The 23,688-nt window shown below is 32.2% G+C and overlaps 1 protein-coding gene across 3 annotated transcripts in view; it reads left to right on the top strand.

The window, feature by feature from the left end:
* The window catches only part of LOC126816328 (fibronectin type 3 and ankyrin repeat domains 1 protein), a 36,134-nt gene extending 13,233 nt beyond the window's left edge, over nt 1-22,901 (top strand). For 2 of the 3 annotated variants that reach the window (XM_050542756.2, XM_050542755.2), the window contains exons 2-11: nt 6,278-6,449; nt 7,601-7,725; nt 9,336-9,417; nt 10,430-10,504; nt 10,936-11,001; nt 11,454-11,668; nt 11,905-12,077; nt 17,152-17,196; nt 17,739-21,316; nt 22,765-22,901. In XM_050542756.2, coding sequence (XP_050398713.1) covers nt 6,278-6,449; nt 7,601-7,725; nt 9,336-9,417; nt 10,430-10,504; nt 10,936-11,001; nt 11,454-11,668; nt 11,905-12,077; nt 17,152-17,196; nt 17,739-17,792 — 1,007 coding nt within the window. In that variant the 3' untranslated portion in view covers nt 17,793-21,316; nt 22,765-22,901. Of the gene's footprint in view, nt 1-5,331; nt 5,773-6,277; nt 6,450-7,600; nt 7,726-9,335; nt 9,418-10,429; nt 10,505-10,935; nt 11,002-11,453; nt 11,669-11,904; nt 12,078-17,151; nt 17,197-17,738; nt 21,317-22,764 lie in introns of those variants that run through there. The other variant, XM_050542754.2, reaches the window with a different exon arrangement.
* The last annotated feature ends 787 nt before the right edge of the window (nt 22,902-23,688 follow it).

Below are 23,688 nucleotides of genomic sequence, written 5' to 3'. Positions count from 1 at the left end.
TAGATCTTACATAACACATTTTTAAAGGAAAAGTGTCAGTTTATACAGGTTTAAGTATGAAAATAAAATGCCAAACATGAGTGCCAATAATAGCCAGTTTATCTAGTTTGAAAATTGGCTAATCTGGTTAATTAATTTTCATCTTTATATAACTGATAAACTAGATCATGTGTAATATTGTTTTGAAAAAGTGTCACAGGATAGTTTCATTAGATTAGGATGAACTTTTCTTAAACACAGACATTTTATATTTCTTCAAATTTTACATTTAGAGTTCTTAGAGAATCTTTTACAGATTTGATAGGATTCTTCATAACCTGATAAAGAAGAAAGCTATTGAAATATGGAAATAGCAGATTGACCTTTCAATTTAATGATACATTCCCTCGTATAAACTGAGTGATTTGATCATATATTTGGACTAAAAACATTTTCAAACTAATTAATTTATCATAATTTTGCTTCAAATCCTTCTCAAAACATTGTAATTGTCAGGGAATACCCCTGCTATAAAAAAATCGACCAAAAGAGGTCATGTTTGTGTCACGTGACTTACCTCTCTCGGTACCTAGGAACGGGTGCAAAGCCGGAGGAGAATTTATTGCATATACAAGACGATGTTGTCTTTAATCGCTAACTATTTATTACAAATATCGAAGCCCAATAAATTCTCGGATTATCCACTGCCCAAGTTTTTTCTGTGTTTTTTAACTCAGAAACTGTTGCACCATCAAATTTATCAACATATATGTCATCAAGTGCTCACTAACGCTGGGAGATTAGGTAATCTTCGCGTGCTACCTTTGACGTTAGTCGAGCGGACATCACTAATCGTCGGGTTGCCGGTTAGGGACACCGTTACATTTTTGCTCTGTATGCACTTCATGGGTGTTTTTCGTTGAATCCAGTGTTTTTCTACTAAGATTGATGTTTCTACTTTCCATATATACCAAAATTGCCATACTTTTATTGGAAATAAACACCTGATAAATACTTTTCTTGGAAAGTATCTTTAAATTTTTGGCTTTTAAAGGTTGTGAGCTCAATGTTGGAAAAATTCTTAGAGATTATGTTCTTACAAAAATTATAATAACACAGACAACTTCATTATCGATAAATTACATGTATAGTATCTTGTTAGAATGTATAGACAAAGTTACAGTTTTGTAAGAAGTTATGCTCCTTAATTAAATTTGAGCAGAAAAGAATTTTTTTATGGCCTCCCGTCCTGCATGTATTTGACATGTGATAATATTGATCAAAAATCACAGCCAGAGATTTTATTGATTAAACTGAGAAATTAAGATAAATATTTAATACAGCTTTTAGTAGACTGGTACATCTCCAGTGAATATTTAATAATAGGTGATCACAGTGCTTATTACATCATGTAAAATATTTAATGTTTTTTCCGGTGTGCAAGATGCTAGGTTTAAGACTCACTCTATAGTAGCCATGTCACTCGGCCTATAAAGAAGCACCTGCCCTGGTCCTATTTATCTAATATCAAGCTGGGCTTCCACTTCAATGTTTTGTCAGTCATTCAACTTTTCACAAATTTATTTACCTCAGATTAGCAAAATATTTTTTTCTAGAATATGCAACAATTTTAACGTTATCCTAGTTTTAATATATAATTTATATTAAGTGTTTTTACATGTAGAAAATGAATGTAAATGTATTAAATTCTCTGAAATTATAATTTTAAGTCGTGTAAATTGACTCACTCTATTCTCCCGTCAGTTTATTTCGCTGCCAGTCTGTTAAGACTGGCAAATCAGACCAAAACAAGAGTCCAAATTAGATTTGTAAAATTGTTAATTAAGTCAATGACCAAGACATGAACCTAGAAAACATGAGCTATATGGAGTCTTCAAAATATAGCAAATAAAAAAGAATTGAAAAAAGTAATGGCTTCATATATACTTCTAAATTATATCAAAGATCTGAACCCAAAATAATTTTTGTTGGCCTTACACACCTGTCTTGTAATATAAATAAGCTGTGAGCCGTTTGTTATTGTGTAAAGATAAACAAGTGAAATATTGATATTTGTAATTGAATCTGATTGTTTACCTGTCAGCAGTTAATAAGAAATGACGAATCACCTCAATCACCTGATAAACTCAACATATATTGGTGAGAATAGCTAATGACCAAAATCAGATTCTTTTACTAGACAAAACAAGAATAAATTGTTGGGTTGAATTGAGAATAGCGTACATATATAGAATTTATTACTTCAAAGTGTACTGATAACTCAACCATGCCACTATACAGAAATAGATAGTATATATGGTATAATTGTTTATCCCACCAAAGTACTGCAAAAATATAATTTGGCTTCAGACATACATACAGGACGCCTTAAGTCAAACCAGGGTATTTTTACGTGCAAGGAATCCTGACCAGAATTTGAATTTGAATTTTTACAACCAATCAAATAGGTTTTGTCCACTTTTTGCATTAAATCGATGCTAAATGAAGATTAAATTTTTCCGAGCTGGACGGAAATGTCCTCATGTGTTATTGTCATGATCTAATTTTGTTATTTATAATTGTGTATTATTTGAAAGACAAATTTGTCACCAACAGTGGCATTTCTGCCATAAGAATCTATAATGAAAGGACCTTTTATGTGCACTGAAAATATTGCCCCATCATTATGATCATTAGGTTATGATCATCAGGAATGACTGGACACACTTTTTATCTTATCAACACTAACCAGACTTCAAAGATTCTGATAGTACCTTCTTGTATGCATGCTAGGGTATTTTAAGCATGTCTACAAAGTTCTGGTCACTCTGTTGATTCGCTTTGCTGTGAGATAATTCTAATCCATAAAATCTGTTTTTTAATATGATTCCGGCTGTCTGGCTAAGGCATCGATTTAAAGGGAAATTAATCTGTCTGAGTGATAATCTACTTCAGAAGAATGATTTGGCCTCCATTACGTATGTAACCAAATTTGTGAAGAAACATTTCATGGTTGTAAAAGTGTTGTATAAAAGTGTTGTATCTCCTTGTGAAATAATCACTTACGGTGTTAAAAGGATCAGTTATGCACTATTCCATAATCAATATATAAATGAGCTTAAGTCTGCATGGTTCAGTTGCAGCATTCAAGTGCTGAGAAGTGTAAACATGCTGTTTTAAGAGTGACTCCACCCAGTATGAACTAGGTCATTTTGAGACTAACATATGATGAATCTTTATTTAATATTTTGTTAACATATTGTAAATTTTTATTTAATATTTTGCTAACATATCATAAATCTTTATTTAATATTTTGCTAACATATTGTAAATCTTTATTTAATATCTTTCTTCTGTGAAAGTTTATTATTTTCTTAAAAAACATGAGTGAACACAGATGTGGATCCGAGGATTTTTGCAGGAGGGGGTTTGCCAGGTTCTTGTTATGGAAATTTGACAGTTGACAATGCATGATGCCTTTATTGTCTCCAAATTACGTAGGCATCGTAAAATAGAAGAATACTGGTGACTTTTCTGAATGTGGGTACCTAGTGGTGGGGGTAGGATTAGAATCGGATTCTGTCCGTCCACTTCTGTTTGAGGCTCACCATCAGGATATCCTGGCCCTGTAGGTAATCGAGGCCTAGTTCGGGCCTGTAGAATGCTACAATGATGATTCATGAGCGTACCAGTGTCACGCTCTGCCGCCAATGATCATGCACGCGGTAATAGTGACTAGCAGGTCTGGCAATTTTAAGCAGCGAAAACGGCTTGGCACATAGGCCTACAGTTAATTTTGATGAGTTCGATTCCATGTGTGCACAAAATGGTTTATTTGAATACAGTTCAACTTGATTTTGGGCATTGAGAAAAATACACCCAAAATTTTTGTGATGAACAAATTTTCTTTTGATATTTTGGCATCTGATGGCCACGTTTTTTGTTTTTCCATTTGTTTGCTTGCTTAAAATTTCCTGTCAAAATCGTGTTCATCTGATTGTTATTACATCAGTAAAAATAGAAGGTAGTACACTTATTTGGTTTGCCATATGTTGTTGTGTTAAATCTCAGTTTCTATGTTTTAGAAAAGTGACCTCCAGTTACCCCAGATATGTGCCAAAATGACCCTGTTATGGGCCCTGGCCATCTCTTTTTTATGGTAAGAATCTTACTGATAGAACAGATAGCAGCCAAATAGAATATTACGATAATTAAAGATAAATAAAATGAGATTAGATAAAGAGCTGGCAGTTCTCACTATAATAGTTAAAAACTAGATAATGTAAAGGGAATTTGCTGAAAATTTCAGTCAAATTGATCCACTCCAAACCAAGATTTTAGCAATTGAATTTTCGACCTAGCCTCGATCATCATTACTAAAATCAGTACAATAAAAAACATAATCTTGATTATCCATTTCATGATTAAATCATGAATGGAAGTCGAACAGCAAATCGGAACCTAATGCAATAAACATCGCAGGCTAGTCATGACATCGAGAGTTGATTGTGGTCTGGATAAGTTAATTAATGTCTAATTAATAATTTAGATAACATTTCAGGCCTAAAGAAAGACCTGCAATAGGCAGATTTAAGCTCTTGCGTAATGTATGGTTAAACAGAAAGGGGTTTTATAATATCAATCTACCATGACTTTATGCAGGGTTTAACATAGTTATGATATAACGCAGTAAGCTGATAACTCTAGGTCCAATTTAACCTTCATTACTATTACAACAGGATTATTATTATGTATTTATTTAATCTCTCCTGAACTTGTATTTTGTCACCCAAGATATTTCATCAGAATAGATCCACTTAGTATAATGATGTCATTATTGTACCGATTTCTGGTCAGATGTTTTGTAGGCTCCTCTTACGATTAGTTGATTACCTAGCTTTGACTGGGTCTACAGTGTGTTGTGTATTTAGTGATGGGATTGAGTACATGATTATTACTTGAACTTTATTTAGAAATATCCAGGACCTTACATTCAACTGTTTTACGAATCAAAATATTTTCTGATAGAACTACATCTAAGAATTAAAATATAAAGTCTTGTAAATGTGTGCCAATTTTTAATCGTCTCTTCAGCTTTAAAAATAAACATTCTGTATTTTGCTTCTAAGGATCAAAAGGGAATATCTTTAAAAGATTTTGTATTCATGATAAGCAAGGAGAGGTATAAAAAAGGTGTAGTGACCCTTATCTATTATCCCACCAGCTGTGTTGTCAAGGATGTTGACAAACATTGCGTTCATGTATGTAGTTTAAAACAACGATTTCTAATCTAGATCTAGAACTTGAGAGTTTCTGTATAACTTAATAGGACTAGCCACTGACTAAGGATAAAGAACAGGACTCGTTTGTATGTTATAGAGTTGTTGATTTTATATGCTTACACTTTCTAGAACACTAGATACCACTTCTGATTTGTAATATGATGACAATATTTGGTGATGATGATGTTTGGTGTCTTGATAAGATAATTATTGTCCTGGAGTTCAGCTGTGTGACAATTTAATTCACGTTTATTCTGTGTCTATTTAATTGAAATTACCCAGGTATAAACTAGGAAATAACACAATCAGTGAATATTTTGTTATAAATAATATCAGTTAAAAATGGCTCTATTAGTAACACCAAGGATTAATGTCAGACGATCAGGAGATACAACAGGTCCTACAGAGGTTGATATGTGTATCTATGGGGTAGAATTTACTAAATTTTATCGTCCTTCTACTAGATACAACAAACAGTCCAAGAATAGTATTAAAAAAAACATTGCAAATGGTAAGATTATTTTGTTTTGTTCAGAACATACAATTGTATAATTTTGGAAACATACAATTTTGCATTTACCTGTGAAGGCCGTCAAGTTTTAAGGGGTATTATTATTATAAAGATAACCACTCTAGCACCATACATAATATTCATTTCAGGTTAAGAAACAAAGTATTAATTAAGATTTAAAGGAGTTGTAGTTTGTTTACTTAATTATTAAAAATGAGAAAGAAATCTTCTATGTGCATTAAAACAAAACAGAAATTATATTTGGTAGTATTTAGTTAACTGAAATGTACATGCATCCAGTGACATATTTAGATGGGGAAGACTGGTTGGATGCGTATTCAATGGAGGGAATCTATTGTGACACTTATTCTACCCCGGCCACCCCTTTCACGCCCTTTTTAAATAATTCTTAAAATTGTGCCCTGTCACCTCTCCACCACCACCACCAAAACGACCACTTTATACAATTTAGCATTTAATAATTTGTCATCTTATGTTTTTTTAGCCTTACCCAAACCACCACCTCCCATTGTTGGCAAAGTAACACATTTTAGTATAGAGTTGTATTGGGATGAAGCATTATCACAGGCGGTTGCATCTATACCAAAAGCTGATGGAAAACTTCGATCATGTTTACAAGAACAAGACAAACATAATGCGTGGGGGAATATTTACACGTAAGTTTAATCTTTATTTCTACATTCTATCTGTAATTTATACTACAGGTTATTATAGCTAATAACTGTGACTGCACAGAGAAATGGGTGTCCAGGTTGTATAATAGTGTACATAAGATCAAAAGATCTGTTATCTGTGCATGTGATTGAGTCAATCCAAGGTTTGTATATGACAACAGGAGTAGGTCTCCTGTGTAGCCGCCTGGGCATTTTTCGCAGTCCTCCAGTTTCATCCCAGTTATATTATTGAAATAAAATGTATCATAATATACTCTTCAAAAAAAGTAGGGGATATTGAAATGCAAATACCTATGCAGGTTGTGATATGATAAATAGTCATGGACACTTGACATGCTTTGAGAGATGTTCGCAGATGAAGAACTTATCGCCCCAACAAAACCACTGAGCTGCATGTGCGATACGCAATAGCGCCATTCAAGTGGGAGGGGTTCATTGTCAAATTTGACACTTCAAGGAAGGGTTGATGAAAACTGCCGCTTGCTGGTTTATCCTATTCATGTTTGCTTTCCTATCGGTTTTTGCATAAGATATACTGTTTAGCGTATCTTTGCTTTAGTGTGTTACGTTTAATTTGATCGGGAGATGTGTTTGTCGACGTCAACGACAACTGCAAGAATTGGCCATGACACTGCAAGAGGAGTGGGTCAGATTTCCCCAAATCAAGGATTGGCGGTTGATTAGGAGCATGCCACTTCGAATTGCTGAATGTCTGAGGATTGGTGGAGCAATTACTCATTATTAAGACAAAAATCTTTGCGAGTGAAATGTGGCCGTCAGATAAGTACCCATATGAACTGTTTATGTTCATGTGTAGGCAATTGGCCTGTTATTAACATACACTGGTTACCTCTAATAAAAACAGCAGGTCATTTCCTCAGTTTTGTATTGTTTCTGAATATCCTCTACTTTTTTTGAAGAGTATATGTTAGTCCAGAAATTAGTGGACGTTAAATGATATTTTCTCTCTGCTGGCGGTAGTCACTCACTTTTTGTGGACTTTTTTATTTGGACAGAATTTGGATAGGTTAGAAATAAAGAAAAACCACGAAAACTGATTAGGGCAATACAGTTAGGCTTTGAATAATAATCCAAATGCTTTGATTCAAATAATATACATTTTTAATTTGCAGGGGTTATGGTAAAAGACACACAGTAACAGGATTAGAGCCTCTAACATCATATCGGTATAGATTACGATTTTTAAATGATAAAGGCATTGGAGAATGGAGTCCCCATGTTGTTGTAGCTACCACAAGTAAGCACTTTTAACGACTTACAGGCCTAATATTCTAGACTGACAGGCAAACACAGACTTGATTACAGCAAAAAATATTGGTTATTAAAAGTATATTGGTTATTGGTCGTGTAAAGTTTACTTTCTATTGATTTCATTCCACCATCTTTATTAGCTTAGAATCATCCGTTAACAACGGAAGGATGACGCACTGCTATCCATGGACATCAAAGCTCAAGATTGTATCTGTCCTAGATTTTTTATTTTTATCATCTGCATTCTACTATCTAAAGAATGGTGTTTTCAGACATTTAAAATTGTTAAGAAACATGTTTATTGTCCTGCTAGCACATTGTGACCACATTGCAGCCATTGCGACCACATTGCACCTTTATATCACTTTTATTTCTACAAAGAAGAACCATATTTCCATTCATCTGTAGCGAAAATCTCAGATGTTTTTGTTTTTTAGAACTTTAGTTGTTTGCTTCAAGGAATTCTAAAATCTAAATAAAAATAGGAGTTAACACTTGCTGCACCTACTGGGCAAGATATAGCAAAATCAACATAATAAAAACTACCTACACTACATTAAAGGACATAGTACACCTATTTCCCTATTCTAACAATAGCTATACAACTAGAATACAATTTTAGAATATTCAATCAGCTGTAAATTGGAAATGGTAGAAAAATGATTAACATATGATAACAAATCTGACCAATGATGACCATTTTACTAAAAATATTGACGGGGGGGTGGGGGGGGGATGGATAGCCGAATGGTTAGCACGTGCGCGCTGTATCATAAGGTCTGCCATTGAGTCAGTAGGGTCACCTGTCCAAACTCGTGGGTTTTATCCGGGTCCTCTGGTTTCCTCCCCTACGCGCAAGCAAATTCAACCATATGTTAGTCCCAAAATGACCTAGTTTGTGTCAAGTGGAAATTAAACCTCTGATTAAAATACAGATCTATATTTTGCTTTGTTTTTTTATACTTTTGATGGTCAACACTACATGAAGATCTGACCGGTTGTAGTGGAAGGTCGCGTAAGGTGTCATACGCACGGCTTTTGAACTTATGACGTCAGACATTGATTAATCAATCATTCGTTGACGTTTCTAGTGGTTTATCCACAGTTCCGTGCACCTCACGCTAAAAACTCGCCATAACAGACCGTTTCATTGACTAATCCCTCACGTCATCCAGAATGCAGGTTATACAACTTTTCCAGATCCTATGTCCTAGTGTAGTAAAGACAAGTAAAATGAAATTTTGAACTATAAAAACAAAACGATATAGGATCTGTGTTTTAATTAGATTGAGGAATATCAGTCGAAAATTGGGTTAATTCAGTTCCGTTTTTACAAAGATCTGATGAATCGAAAATGCTATCGATCTATGCTGCCACCATCTTTATTTATCGTGAACCAAATTGCTGGGCCAGCTTTTAATCCTATTGAACCCAAGCTGGGATATTATCTAGTGTTTGTATTTGAATTAAGCTGTTATGTGAGACATTAGATATTTTTTTTAAAAAATGGAAGTTATGCATCGTTACTTTAATATAGAGATGTGTTATTTCCATAACAATATGTTATAACTGATTGTTGATGTTTATTTATCACAGAAGAACCATTAAATGGTGAACATTTACATAGAGCAATATTATTACATGATGTACCTGGTTTACAGAAAATTATAGATACAGGGTAAGAACTTAATAATCATAACATACATAACTCAATCATCCGCAACAGTTATTCAGTACAGGTAGAACTGATCACCCATCCAATGAACCAGTCAATAAGGTACTCCCAATACAAATAAAATTACCCATTCAATACACTACACATCACAAACTCATCAATTCAGTTCTTGACATTACCCATCCAATACACTTTACATCACCCACCCAATACGCTTCAGATCACCATCACACAACTCATCCAGTACATTACTTTACATAACATCACTCATTCCAATTCACTTCCCATTAGCCTTCACTCATCCAATACACTTCATGTCACACATCCAATACACTTTACATCACCCACCCAATACACTTCAGATCACCCATCACACCACTCATCCAGTACAGTACTTTACATAACATCACTCTTTCCGATTCACTTCACATTAGCCTTCACTCATCCAATACACTTTACATCACCCACCCAACACACTTCAGATCACCCATCACACCACTCATCCAGTACAGTACTTTATATTACATCACTCGTTCCAATTCACTTCACATTACCCTTCACTCATCCAATATCACCCATCCAATACATTTCATTTCACCCGTCCTATACACTTCACAACACCCATCCAATACAAGCCATATCACCCATCCAATTCATTTCATATCACCATCCAATACACTTTACAATACCCACCCAATGCGCTTCAAATCACCCTTCACCCATCTAGTACAGATCACCCTTCACCCACCCAATAAACTTCACATCATTCATCCAATACATTTTAATCACTAATATAATTAACAGCATTCTTTCACTCCATAATCTGAATTCTGAATAATCGGCATTAGTTGAAATGATCAGATAATTGCATATAGATATTAAATTTATGTCTTGTTACAAGTACATTACTTTTATCAAAGCTGACTATAAAGAGCTTTAAAAATAATGATTGCATATATAATACATGCTAATTATTTGACACCTGGTAGTGTGATATTATTTGTGATATTTATAGGGAAGTTAATATTGATGTACCTGATAAATTTGGTTTTTCTGGTTTAATGCAAGCAGCACAAAAAGGTTTCACAGAGTAAGTGAAAGGCTTATCTCTTTCAATGTCTCTACTTTATAATAGATATATCCGCATAACCTTAAAGATGCATTATGCAGTCTAAATCTACCTATTATAGGTTTTTTTTACCTATTTATTATATTTCTACTTTTCATGTCTCCCTTTTATGATATCTGTACATATTTTTGTAAGATATTTCTAATTGGCCTTCCTTAAGATATGTACATGATGTAATCTTTAAATAACCATACTCTAAAAATTCTGGTGGACAGCAAACAATTCTAAAAACAACCTCAAAATAAATTGCCTTTGAAAAAAAAATGCTGGCTTTAGGATATCATAAAGCCTTCCCTGTTTTGATCTCATACCTTTTATTAGTATTCTTCTTTATTTCTGTGGATCATAAGGGGCCCATAATAACAATGTAATGTTTATTATTTTGATTTTAGTGTTGTTGAAGTTTTGATAGAAAATGGTGCTGATGTTCACTCACAGAATGATGCTGGTAAAACACCGTAAGTTTGAATATTCAATGTCCAATGCTAGTGTTAGAGAGGATAGCATTGCTCGGATACTGAATTCTAACTGTCTAGGGTTCCCTTTTTCCCATCCAAACGATAATATGCAACAATTTTTTTGTCAACCCCACAGACACAACCCCTGACAAATCGGAACAGGACTTGGTTCAATGAGGAACCCTATCACAGATAAATGAGTTGTTTGCTTGCTGAGTTTGTGAATGCTATATAAAACTGAGTTTTATGTGAATTCTATCAAATTTATCTCTACTGGAATTATCTCAAAGTTCTATGAAGATGTTACATTTTAAAATTTGGATGGATTTAATTAAATTAAGCAGCAGAATTTGTTGATAATAATCTTGTTGTTACAGGCATGGATGACTTTGCTGCTCGTGATCGAGTGTTTCAAGAATGTTAGAGCATTTTAGTTTTTTCTTTTATTACAGATTAATGTTAGCGTGTTTTGCTGGTAAATTAGAAGTTGTACAGTTATTGCGATCACATGGTGCTAGGTATACAGACTTTGACAAAGGTGGCTCTACAGCTGTACACTGGGCAGTTGATGGTGGTAACACAAAACTATTAGAGTGGATAGTATCTGACGGTGGCGACATCAATATCAAGGACAATAACTCTGGTTGGACTCCTTTATTAAGATGTGGTAAGTTACCAGACTTTTTCACTACGCTTGCTACTTTAGAGATAAGCACAACTAAAGATACCTGAGGGCATCTCAACATTTTATGTCATCCCACATAATGTTTTTAATGAATTTGGAAAACCTTAGTTAGTTGCCATACCCTTTATTTTTGGTATTTTGAGTATTGCATTTTTTTGCTTCTACTATGACATTTTAAAAAAGATATAACTGGTTGCATTTGATTAATCTGTTTTCAGCTTCAGTAGGAGGGAATCGAGATACAGGATTAACTTTATTAATGAATGGTGCCGATATCAATGCTCAAGATAGGGATGGAAAGACAACGCTGATGATTGCAATAATTAATGGAAACAACGCCTTATTAGAACTATTATTACAAAGACGGGCTGATATAGGAGTGAAAAATGAGGTTAGTTTATATTTTATTCACTAGACATGGTCAACATTTCAAACTACTGAATTGACATATATGGGGTTTATACTGAAAACCTTGATTTTGAAATGGAAACAGAACAGAAAACATTGAAAAGTCTTCTTATCTTTTAAGTTAAAAATGGTTAGTTTCTTAAATGCTATTTCACTGATCACATTTAATGTGTCAATAGTAATTTAACAATGTCGTCCACCCCTGTAAGACTTGCTGGCAATTTCCTTATTACTTTTTAGGCAAACTGGGTTTTTTCTGTTTGCTGATTCATCTTTGATTAAATCTCTGAGATAAAAACAAAGATTTACCTCTGTGTGTGTGTGTTGAGATATTTATTATAGGCTACAAGATGAGCATTTTATGAAATGATATGTTTATGTTTGGATTTGTAACCAGGTTCTATTTTATGATGGACTGAATTTATTTGATTATAAAAGGCTTAACTTAAAATCTTTTGATAAAGTAATTCTTTTTACGCTAAGGTAAGGTAGATCAGAAATCTGACATTGATTTATCAGATAAAACACACACATGTAGAACTATATACTACATGTAATATATTTTACAATTGAACAGTTATAGCTATATGTACTATATTTTACAGTTGAACAATTATACCATGTAGCTATATGTAATATATTTTACAGTTGAACAATTATACCATGTAGAACTATATATAGCTATATTTACTATGTTTTTACAGTTGATCATGAACAGTTATACCATGTACTGTATATGGCTACATATGTAATATATTTTACAGTTGATCATGAACAGTTATACCATGTAGAACTATATTCCATGGATGTAAAATTATGTAGCTACACACACATGTAATATGTTTTACAGTCATTTCTAAGATATAGTTGTCAAAAATTATGTCAAAGTAGAACTACAAGTACGATATTCACCCAGTACCATTAAAGCAATGTTCATAACATCAGTCGACATGGTAAATATCTTAAAAAGATATAGTACTTTGATGTTCAACATCCTATATATATAATTAACTATTGATTAAGTCGGAGCAGAACAGTAGGATGTTAAACCCAGTTTCATTTCATTTCAACTATTGATTAACAACTACCTGTATGTTCAAACCATGGGCAAGTTATATTTTTTGCTGAAAACAGCTTACCTGGTATAATCTAACAAATTATGATACAGGAAATTCATGTAAATATAAGAGCTCCCAATGGTTTCTACACAGAATTTTCTGAATCAAAGCATTTCATTATGCGACCTGTTAAAAATCCATCAAAATAACAAATGAAATAGTACCGGTACCTATGTTTTCAATCTGAAAGATAAATTCTTAGGCATGACTTTATGTGGGTCCTTTAATATATTTACTAAAGAGATAATAGGCAAAACGTTAATGTAAATTTACTGCATAGATAATAGAAAAAACTTGTATGAAAACAATATCTTGATCAACAGAAGTTTATACTATATACAAGCCCTTTAATGTATTTACTGAAAAGATATAATAGAAAAAAACTGTTATATATTTACTGAAGAGATAATAGAAAAAAACCTTATATGAAAACAATATATTGATAACAAAAGCTCATATTGTAGTGGATTAGTTTTGATTCAATTTGTTCTTATATAATTAATTGGCTGTAATGCCACATTAAACTGCTTACATATAAGACACTTTTGATATTAGAAATAAGGCTCTAGTATTATGATCTAGCAGACGATGATATAATTATAATATGCTTTACATATTAAAAAATTATTTTTTTTAGAAAAACTAGTTGGCTTATTTATTAATGTATTTTATAATATGTATTTTGTCTTTCTGTTTTCGATAAAATTAAATATAATAGATGATAATTTAATTTGATATATAATCAATGGAACCTAAAGAGAATTTGTTTTAGTATTTATCAAAAGTAACATGTCTACATATATAGATATCTACTGTCTGATCTAGCTCTTGCATATATACTTTAGTAGATCACTGAAAAAAACAACAACTTCATTTGGATTCTCTGAAGGGTAAGAGGAATTTGGTTGTCTGAATAAACTTATTTTCATTCACTTTATAAAAAAAAAGTAAATTATTACCATTGTCAGATCTCAGAATAACTGAAGTATTGTGTTTAGACATTGCTTTCCCATGTCCCCAGTAGACAGATTTACAAGGGGTTAATACCAGATTATATGTAACAGTAGATTGTGTAATACACTTTTCTATTATACTATAATATCTTAACTAACAGGTAAGATATTTCTAAACAATTTTAAATTATGTTAGAGAAAGAACTCAATATTCTTGTATTGCAAATTATACAGTCTCCTCTTATTTATCCAATTTTATATTAAGATAGTGAATTATGTATTAGAATATCATTTTAGACAAATGGAAATTGAATTTTTTTTGCATTTAAAATGCTATATGAAAAATGCATGAGTTGTCAGTGTTGATGTAGGCCTATATATGTTATAATATAAGATGGTTCTGTTGACTCAATCTATAGCAATTTGATCTCATTAAAAAGTTTTAAAAAAGGCAAAAAATTTAATTTTTAATCTATTGAAATACATCAATCAACATATTACTTGAATATATTAGCAGGAGTACAAGGGAATTATGTTGGTGTACATTTTTTTTGAGATATTTTGTTCTTTTTATGAATAAGCATTAAAAAGATGTCAATTCTTCTGAACTGATTGTAGTTTGATTGGTATTTGATCTATCAGAGATATTTATTGCAGATGTTAAGAGGAGTCGTTGTTAATGGAGAGATCAATAATCATGTTTATATTATATCAAGGAGTAACAATGATATGATCAAGTAGAGTAATACCTGAAACATTAAAAAGCCTGGAAAAGTCAAAAGAAGGTCGGGGTTGGCAAAGGGAGGGTGACTATTATGATGGTTTAAAATTGATCTATTTCTCTATTTAATTCCCTGCTAGACTGCTTTTCAATAACCAAACCATTTAGTTTTTGCATTAACCTTTCATTGAGTCTATTCTTTTAATTGATGTTGAATATTATACAGGTCTACCATTTCACTGTTAGGGTTAATTTCTCTAAGTCAAACCGTGATATGGAATCATATTTCAGTCATATTGATTTATACTGACTACTATCATCAATAAGTAATGAATCTCTGGTTACACTAACAGGAGATGATACCAGGTAGTTGCACCATCAGGGTACTGGGCTCAGTAGAAGAGCCCTTTATGGGGGGTATGAAAAACTGAGGTCCTTCCTTGTGTACACAATTTGTTGTGCATGTGAAAGTACCTTTGACAGTGAGTTTAAGTGGAAATACTGTCAAGATAAAATTCTCTTTAATGTGCATAACTTTGTGTATGTTTGTCCATGGACCTTATAATATTATAAGGTCCATGGGTTGTATTATAAGGTCCATGGTTTGTCTTAAAACAAATGAAGTATTGTGTTAAACCCCATTTCATTCCAAAACTGCATTACACCATTCCATTCCACAACCGAATTACAGAAAACATTCATGGAGGCATGAATACTGATCTTCTATATATAAAACCATTAAAAGACAAAGACCTATTGAACAGTTTATCACTATTGATTGTTATACTCTTCTAAGTTAAATCAGAGATATTGACAACCTCTGTGATTTACTGCCATAATAAAAATAATACTATCTCAATGTCTTACTCTATGGGAAAACGGATAAATGAGAAAAACAGTTTATGGGTGATTACCTGTGGTCAGGTAAAAAGGTATAAACAGGTAATTATCACCTGTGATTGTCTACTTGTGGTTCATGTTGATGTGTTTTTAATGGGTCGTGATATTACTGAGATATATGATAAAGATCTTCGAACAATCGATTATTGATTTATATCATATCATAAAATATGATTGTTCTTTGGTATTTGAAATGAATGATTGAATGAATGAAAATAAACATGGTTTTTTTTTGTCAATGTAGATGATTTGACAATAGTAAGTATTGTCATTATATAAGATAAATAATAATTAATAGTACAGGATTACAGAATATGAGGTATTGTCATTATATAAGATAAGTAATAGTACAGGATTACAGAATATGAGGTATTGTCATTATATAAGATAAATAATAAGTAATAGTACAGGATTACAGAATATGAGAATGCCTTGCAAGTCCATGATTGTTATCGTGCAGTTTTCAGACAATATCTAATTTTTCGTTGGTTAATCCATACTCAAATTAACTCTTAATTTACGTAAGTTTGTAAAAAATGGGAGGGGAAACGGCACCACTCCCTTAAAACACTAGCAGGGCAGTTTTTATCTATTTTAAGTAAGAAAAAAACCCCAAAATATCAACAGTAGATAATCTCCCGGCTTGGATTCTATTGGATTAAAAAGAGGCCCATCAAAAGATTTTATCCAACACTTATAGTCTATATCATCTGCAGAGTATACCGAATGTTGTTAAATTTTCAATTTGTCAAATCTTTGTAAACTGAATGGAATTGAATTGAACCATTATGTTGGACTGATATTCCTTTTAGACTTTCACAATATTGTAATTGGTAAAGGATTCAAAATTCTGCAAATGACCATCAGCGGCTTTAGGATTTTATACCATGTAATTAATTTGTTCTAAAGGATTTTGCACACAACTGTGAAGGGCATTTCTATTGTTTTCAGCACCCATGTGTCCCCGTACCAAAAAGGAAATTATGTCTAGTCATTCATATGGGACAAAAATCATGAAATCCTGCCCTGTCATTTGCAGATTGATAGTGTATGTCAAAAGTCCCTTGGCATTTGGAAGTCAAAGGGTAGTAGACTGAACCATGTTCTCCTCGCATTGAAATGAAAAAATTATTTTATTGTCCGGTTGTCCCCCTCCTTTTTGGGACACAATAACTCTCCTTCTAATTGAGCTAGAATGTTCAAACTTGGTGTAGGTGTTTATTAGGTTAATGCGTGAATTGATGGAGTTCAAAGATGAGCATAATCACCTGATTATGTAAATATGAAAAAAATAATACAAATTGAAATCAGGGTGACCAGTTATAAAAATGTTTGCTGATAACTTTCTGTATTTCTATATTTAAGTATGGTAAAACAGCCTACGAAATGGCCATATCTATGGAGAAACGGGTAAGTACAATTACTATTAAAGGGAAACAACAAACATTTTTAGTGACATCTGAAATCATTATTTGCTCCACATAGGTTCAAAATTTCAATGGTCTCACTCTCACTTTAGATAAAAAAAAAATATTAAAAGAAAAATAAACAACCATATTTTCCTTTTGTCACACCAGTCGAACATCAACCATGATGATGTCTAAGAAAAGTGTTTGTTAAAGCTATTGTATTTAAAGGTGTGTTTATATATTTGGGGTTCGGATTACTACATTTGTTACTGGACGACTTGTAAATTATGAACGATACCTATTTGTGACCACAAATAGTCTGGCCAGGAACACCATCTAGCCATACGGATAGGATAACAAACTGAGGTCCTGTGTGTGCATTGACAGTTGAAATTTGATGAAACAGTATTTTCTTGGTAAAATTATTGTAAACTCTACTCATGCTTGTCACAACAAAACGGCAACTGCACACAAATCAATTGGATATTAAACGTTAAAATGAGATTATTACACATTTATATAATTTGTAATTTAATTTTTCAGAAAATTATAAAGACATTGGATGACTACATAGAAAAACACAATATAAAGACGTAGTTGATAGAAGAAGGCTGTATATAATTTTATTTCATTTAAATCTGGTCATACCAACAAAGAGCTGTGAAATATTCAGAAATTCCAGGAGGAAAATCATTCATTCCATTAATGCATCATATTTTTGAAACCTCAGAAAACATTTGGTACAATTGGAAAAAAATACAGTTTGTTGTACATTACATCTTGAAATTTACTTTTTGAGATCGTGTGAATCCTAGACCTGCGTTTTGTTGACTTACAGAATTTTTTGTCTCATGTAAAATTAGATTTAATCTAATAGTATGATTGTTATATTTTATTTATATTTTAATGTCTGTACACTTCCTGGAAACATTCTTAATTAGAAAATGTTTATCTTCATAAAATGACATGCTTGGCATTGTTATAATACATATCATAAGTTTAGATATACTGGATGTGAAAATTGTTGATTTGGGGTAATATTATTGGCAGTAGAGCACAAATTGCTACATGTAAGAATTGAGGTAGTCAATTAATATTTATATAATGTCATTTTATAATAGTTAACATTTTTTGAAGTGGTGTAAAGATATTCCATTTGGAGCTCAGAATGGATTAAATAAAGAGAATAAGATAATTTGAAAGATTCATCTTGTACATTCCTATTTAAAGATATAATATTTCCTTGACTGTAGGGAACCTCAGTATATAACCATTGATAGAAAATCATATTAAAACTGCTGGTGAAATATATGTTACCAAAAACGTTACAGCTTTCAAAACACTTTAAGGAAATATGGGACTATATATTTCATTGTGTTATTATTATTTTGTTAATATTATATTATAGACATCATATTGTTTAATTTGTTTTGTATTATTATATTCCATATACATGTATTGTATTTTATTGTTGATAATTCTTCTAAAAATTGTTTTCACTGTAAAACATTATAAATATATGTTTACATATACGGTATTCAAATCAATACAAATAGTTAATAAAACACTATTTACAATACCATATTTAGACCACTAAATAATGACATCATTCTTGTTCTATTATCGAAGACGTTGATAATCCTGGCATCTGATTTTTCCCCACTTATTATTATATTGGTTTTTTTGAGTGACAATGAGTTTTGAAATATTACAGTTTCACCACTCCAAGACCGTACTTTATATTACATGTATTTTATGGAACAAAAATATCTATTGAAATGAATGTGACTTGCTACAAGTCAGATTTATTATAAAACATACTATTTCTTTCCCATTTCATGTTTAATGGGATGTAAACCAAAAATACTTATACTCAAAGAATTTGATTCTGAAATATTTGGCTTAAAAATTATATGGAAATTTAACTGTGCAAATTTAAAACCATAAAATTTACTATTTGAATCAAAAAGAATTAGTGGTCACATCGAATGATGATTTCAGTATTCAAGTACTTTAGTCATTTTACAAATGGTAATCGAGTATTCAATTCAGTTTAAATGATCAATGTTGGGCATTGGTTCATATTTCTAGAGATTGTGAATATCTCAGATAAATAGATTTTCCATATCTCCTTATTTATTTTTGAATATTATTTGATTTTATTGAATTATACTATTAAATATATCATGTCATGTAAGAAATACAAAAAAAAATCTGATCACATTCCATTAGTTTTAATTGACATCGAATAACGAATACCAAAAAAATGGTTCAAATAGCCTTGAAAAACTATTTCAATGGAATATTCAAATGTTTATGTGTGCATTTGAAGTATTCAAAAATAACTACTTAGAATTAGATATATACATTTTGATTCAAACTTTAAAGCAAGGTTAAAATTTTGTGTAATGCTAACCCCTGTCTTCGCTCCTATACTTTATTAACCCAATGGCAATCTGCTTTCAACTTTAATCCTTTTATCGAGAAATTGTGTTTTATATGGTCCATGTTATTAAAGCTCTGTAAGTATCATGGTTATTCAACAACCAGTCAGCAGTAAAACAAAATTATGGACGCATGAATGCGTACCATTTATGAGATGTACCTTGTGACTGTAGTTCCTATGAAATATTTCTACACAGTGGGGTAAACAAAAATATTCTTGAAGTTAGGCCAAAGCATTTTGAGATCTTGTTGTGATTACCTTGTGGTCGTTTAGGAGTAAAAACGTTTGCTGGCAGTTTGTTAAATAAATAATCAGGCCTATATATGTAAATATTTTAACATATACTTTAATAGCTTATATAAAAATGTTGTTGTAACAGTATGTTTATTGTTTTAACATAATGTTTTGTCCATCCACTAAATATTCCGTCCAAGAAATAACTTTTCTTATAGATATTAATGTGGTTCCAATAATTATCCATATCTTTAATCTATTACCATTATTTGGGTACTACATGTATGTATAAACAGACAAGAATATAGTTGATTTACATTCGGTGTAGATATCTCTAGTAGTTATCAATATTCATTTATCATTGTGAAAAGTTTCAGTTGAATTTCTTTTTTTATTTGTATAACAGCTGTGTTTATATTTTTTAAATTAAGTATAATATGAATATGTTTGTTGAATCTACATAATAAAAAATCCTCATTGTTCTGTAGTATTAGTAGTACATCGCTTAACATCTGCTGCCACAATATCACAGACAAGTTGGAGAAGTCGAAACTGGATCTTGTGTATTAGAATAAGATTTTGCAATCTTTCCATAGTCTATGACTATGGAGTGGTTTAGTGGGAATTTCTTCCCTTTACTATATGAAATAAACATATGCGTTAAGTAGTGATGGATCATCAGTATCATTCTGTATCTAATGGTAATTAATGGTGTTATTTTATACATGAAAATTAGAAAACACATAGATTAAACAATAAGACTGCACTCTTAAACCATGAATCAGAAAACAACAAAAATTTTGGCAGGATTAATGGCACTGTTGATGGGAAGTGTATATTTACAGATTTTAAGCAGAAAATGCTGATCACATCAGATCGTCATATTGTGTTGTAGTGACAATTCGCAAGAGGCAATTTCCAACTTCTTCTGGCCCCAGACTCTCTAAATTGAGCTTGGTGAGGGGGGGGGGGGGGAGGGATAGTCCAAACCTCTACTCTGGATCTGTGCCCATATAGGCATATTAATAGTGGCCTATCCTGAATGGTAGGGGACAAAATAATGCCCAAGGCAAAAACTACCACCAAATATACTTTATTCTTAACTGTTAAAAACACTGTTATTGTTATACATGTCTGGTGTACATATATAAATGATAATAATACATTATTTACATATAGCTAAATGATTATATATAGGTCAAAGTTGAAAGGTTGTTCTAATCTTATTCATGACTACCAGTAGTAGGTTACTCCTTGTAAATGCCTGACATACATGTAGATATAAAGATAAGTATTGTTAAAATGTTGAAGTTTGTGTTATTATGTTTGATTATTTTGTGTTTAATACAAAATGTTAATAGCTTAGAGATAAAGGGTACTTATCATACCTGGTTAATAACTCTACCATTACCTACAGATATAGTTAAACATATGTTACCAGGTGAGTTGATCCATATTAATAATAATCATCAACTAATATTACATATCCTAATTTCTGTGACCAACTTGAACAAATTTTAAGTTGCCCATATGCCACAAGGAGTTTGTGGTTTAGTTCTAGGCTGCTATAATTATGGTTGGCATGGGGAGGATAGTGAATTTTGGACTGATAGCTTCTTAAGCCTAACCAATAATGGAGGGTACAAGTAAGTACCTTATAAGGTCAATAGTATCACAAAACCAGTGGTTGCAAGAAATGGACAGAGAAAAAGCTAAAAATGAAAAAAAAAAATGTTTTTTGTACAATCAGGGGCCATAATCCAGAAAGTTACAGTCTAATATATCGAAAGGAACAGAGATCTTTGGGTTATAAACATACATTTCAAGTTTAATCAAAATCGGATAAAAATTATCACCTATAGAGTGTCCACAACCTAAAAACGTGATTTTTCGTACAATCAGGGGCCATAATCCATGCAGTTATAGTCTGATACATGCCAATTTTGAAAGGAACCAAGATCTTTGGAAGAAAAACCTATATTTCAAGTTTCATCAAAATTGGATAAAAATTGTGACCTGTAGATTGCCCACAAACAAATTGTGGACGGATGGAAAGGGGCGACAACAATATATTATGTCCAAATGAAAATGTGGGTGCATAAAAAAGATTTTTTAATATTCTAATAATTAAAATTGTTAATGTACACAATTAACCTATATATACACATTAAAATGCACTAGAATTCACCAAATATTATGTGATACACTTTCCTCCACTTTCTGCTGGGATCAGTGAATCTCGTGCCAGAATGGTTTCGAGCGCCATTTGTAATGAAGTGACTCGATGAACGAAGCTAAACATATCCCACAGTAGAATACTACCAGTGTAGACTGGAATAACCAGATGCCAAAGACTGCCATTCAATTTGGATTCTTCGTGTAATTTGCTGAATATAACTGATTAGAAATTACAGTAAAAACAGAAAGGATTGAATGTAAATCAGTTTATATACATTCATATTACATTATTATATGCGTTGCAACCTATTTGTGTCCATTTCTAGGTGCTAAAGAATAGGGATTTAGCTCTTTTAATTGTCTTTGGTGTAGTATTGAGGAACTGGCATTGGAACGGCATCTATTAGGCTATAATTGTTTGGATGGGATGAAAAACTGTGGTGGTCTTAGAAGATTAAATGATGACACAAACAGGGGTAACTCTCTCCACATCCATGCCTCCATACATAATCAAGTGTTCTTTTTTGTCCACCTATGTTTCTAAAATGATATTTTTCTAAAATCAGTCAATAAAAAATGCCGAATGACCCATTTCCAGGGAGTTTTTTTATGGTTTGGTTGTGGGGTGGGGGCATAGTTAAAATAGACCCATACTAAACGAAAACTTATGGATGGATCTGCACTTGTTAAAAGATCTTTTATTAATTTCAGTTGGTGTGAGTCTTGTTACACCAACAGGATTCAGTCTTCCACCAGGCACCCATCCCATCATGTTAGAACTTGGCAGAGAACTCAACTGTGGTCCTGTCATCTTTAAATTCCTTCAAACCAACTTTATGGAGGCGAAATTTGATATTCCTTTTGTCCAGATAGAAAATAATTCTGGTATTTTTAACCTAAAACAGGTAGTTTATGTGGATAGTGTAGTTCAAAGTGTTGGCGCTTCTGTGACATACAAATTAAACAGTGCAAAGGCTGTTATGGAAATGACTGATTCCGTTTATAAAATAAATCATGAGAGTTCCACTCTTCAAGCTAATATCACTGAGGATGGTGACTGGGGAAAAGTTGAGGATTTGCCAAATTTTAATTTTTATGAAGCAGTTTTGCGTCAAACATGGTTTGGAAAAGACATTCATACATGTGGACAACACACCTACGATCTGAGTGATGCTAATGTAAAACCTGTAAAAGCTACTCTTCAGGCGACAGCAGGACTATTCAATGATTATTTTCCACTGAGTAAATTCATTGTTGAAAGTATTCAACAGCCACTAGGTGCTGTAGAGGCATATATGAATTTCACCATAGCGTCTCCACAGAAATGTTGAATATTAAAGTATTTTTTTAAAGCCACTGATCGTCATTTGAGGGATTTTATATGCCTTGCAAACTTTAACATTGTGAAAGTTGAAACCCTAAAAGGAAAATTAGTTCAAACATGGTTTAATTCTGTGCAGTATTTAAAATGATACGATGAATTGAGTCTGAAAATGTCTCAAAGTTCTTCATCCTCTGCAGACGATAAGTCAGCACCAAGCACCATCTATAAAATCTTTTGATGGCTCTTCTGTTACTGAACTGAACCCATGCCAGGATATTATCTACCGGTGATTTTTTGGTTTTGTTTTCTTA

Source organism: Patella vulgata, chromosome 3 (genome assembly GCF_932274485.2).
Source record: "Patella vulgata chromosome 3, xgPatVulg1.2, whole genome shotgun sequence".
NCBI lineage: Eukaryota > Metazoa > Mollusca > Gastropoda > Patellidae > Patella > Patella vulgata.
The sequence above is the reverse complement of the archived record's forward strand: the minus strand, read 5'-3'. Positions and strand labels throughout refer to the sequence as shown.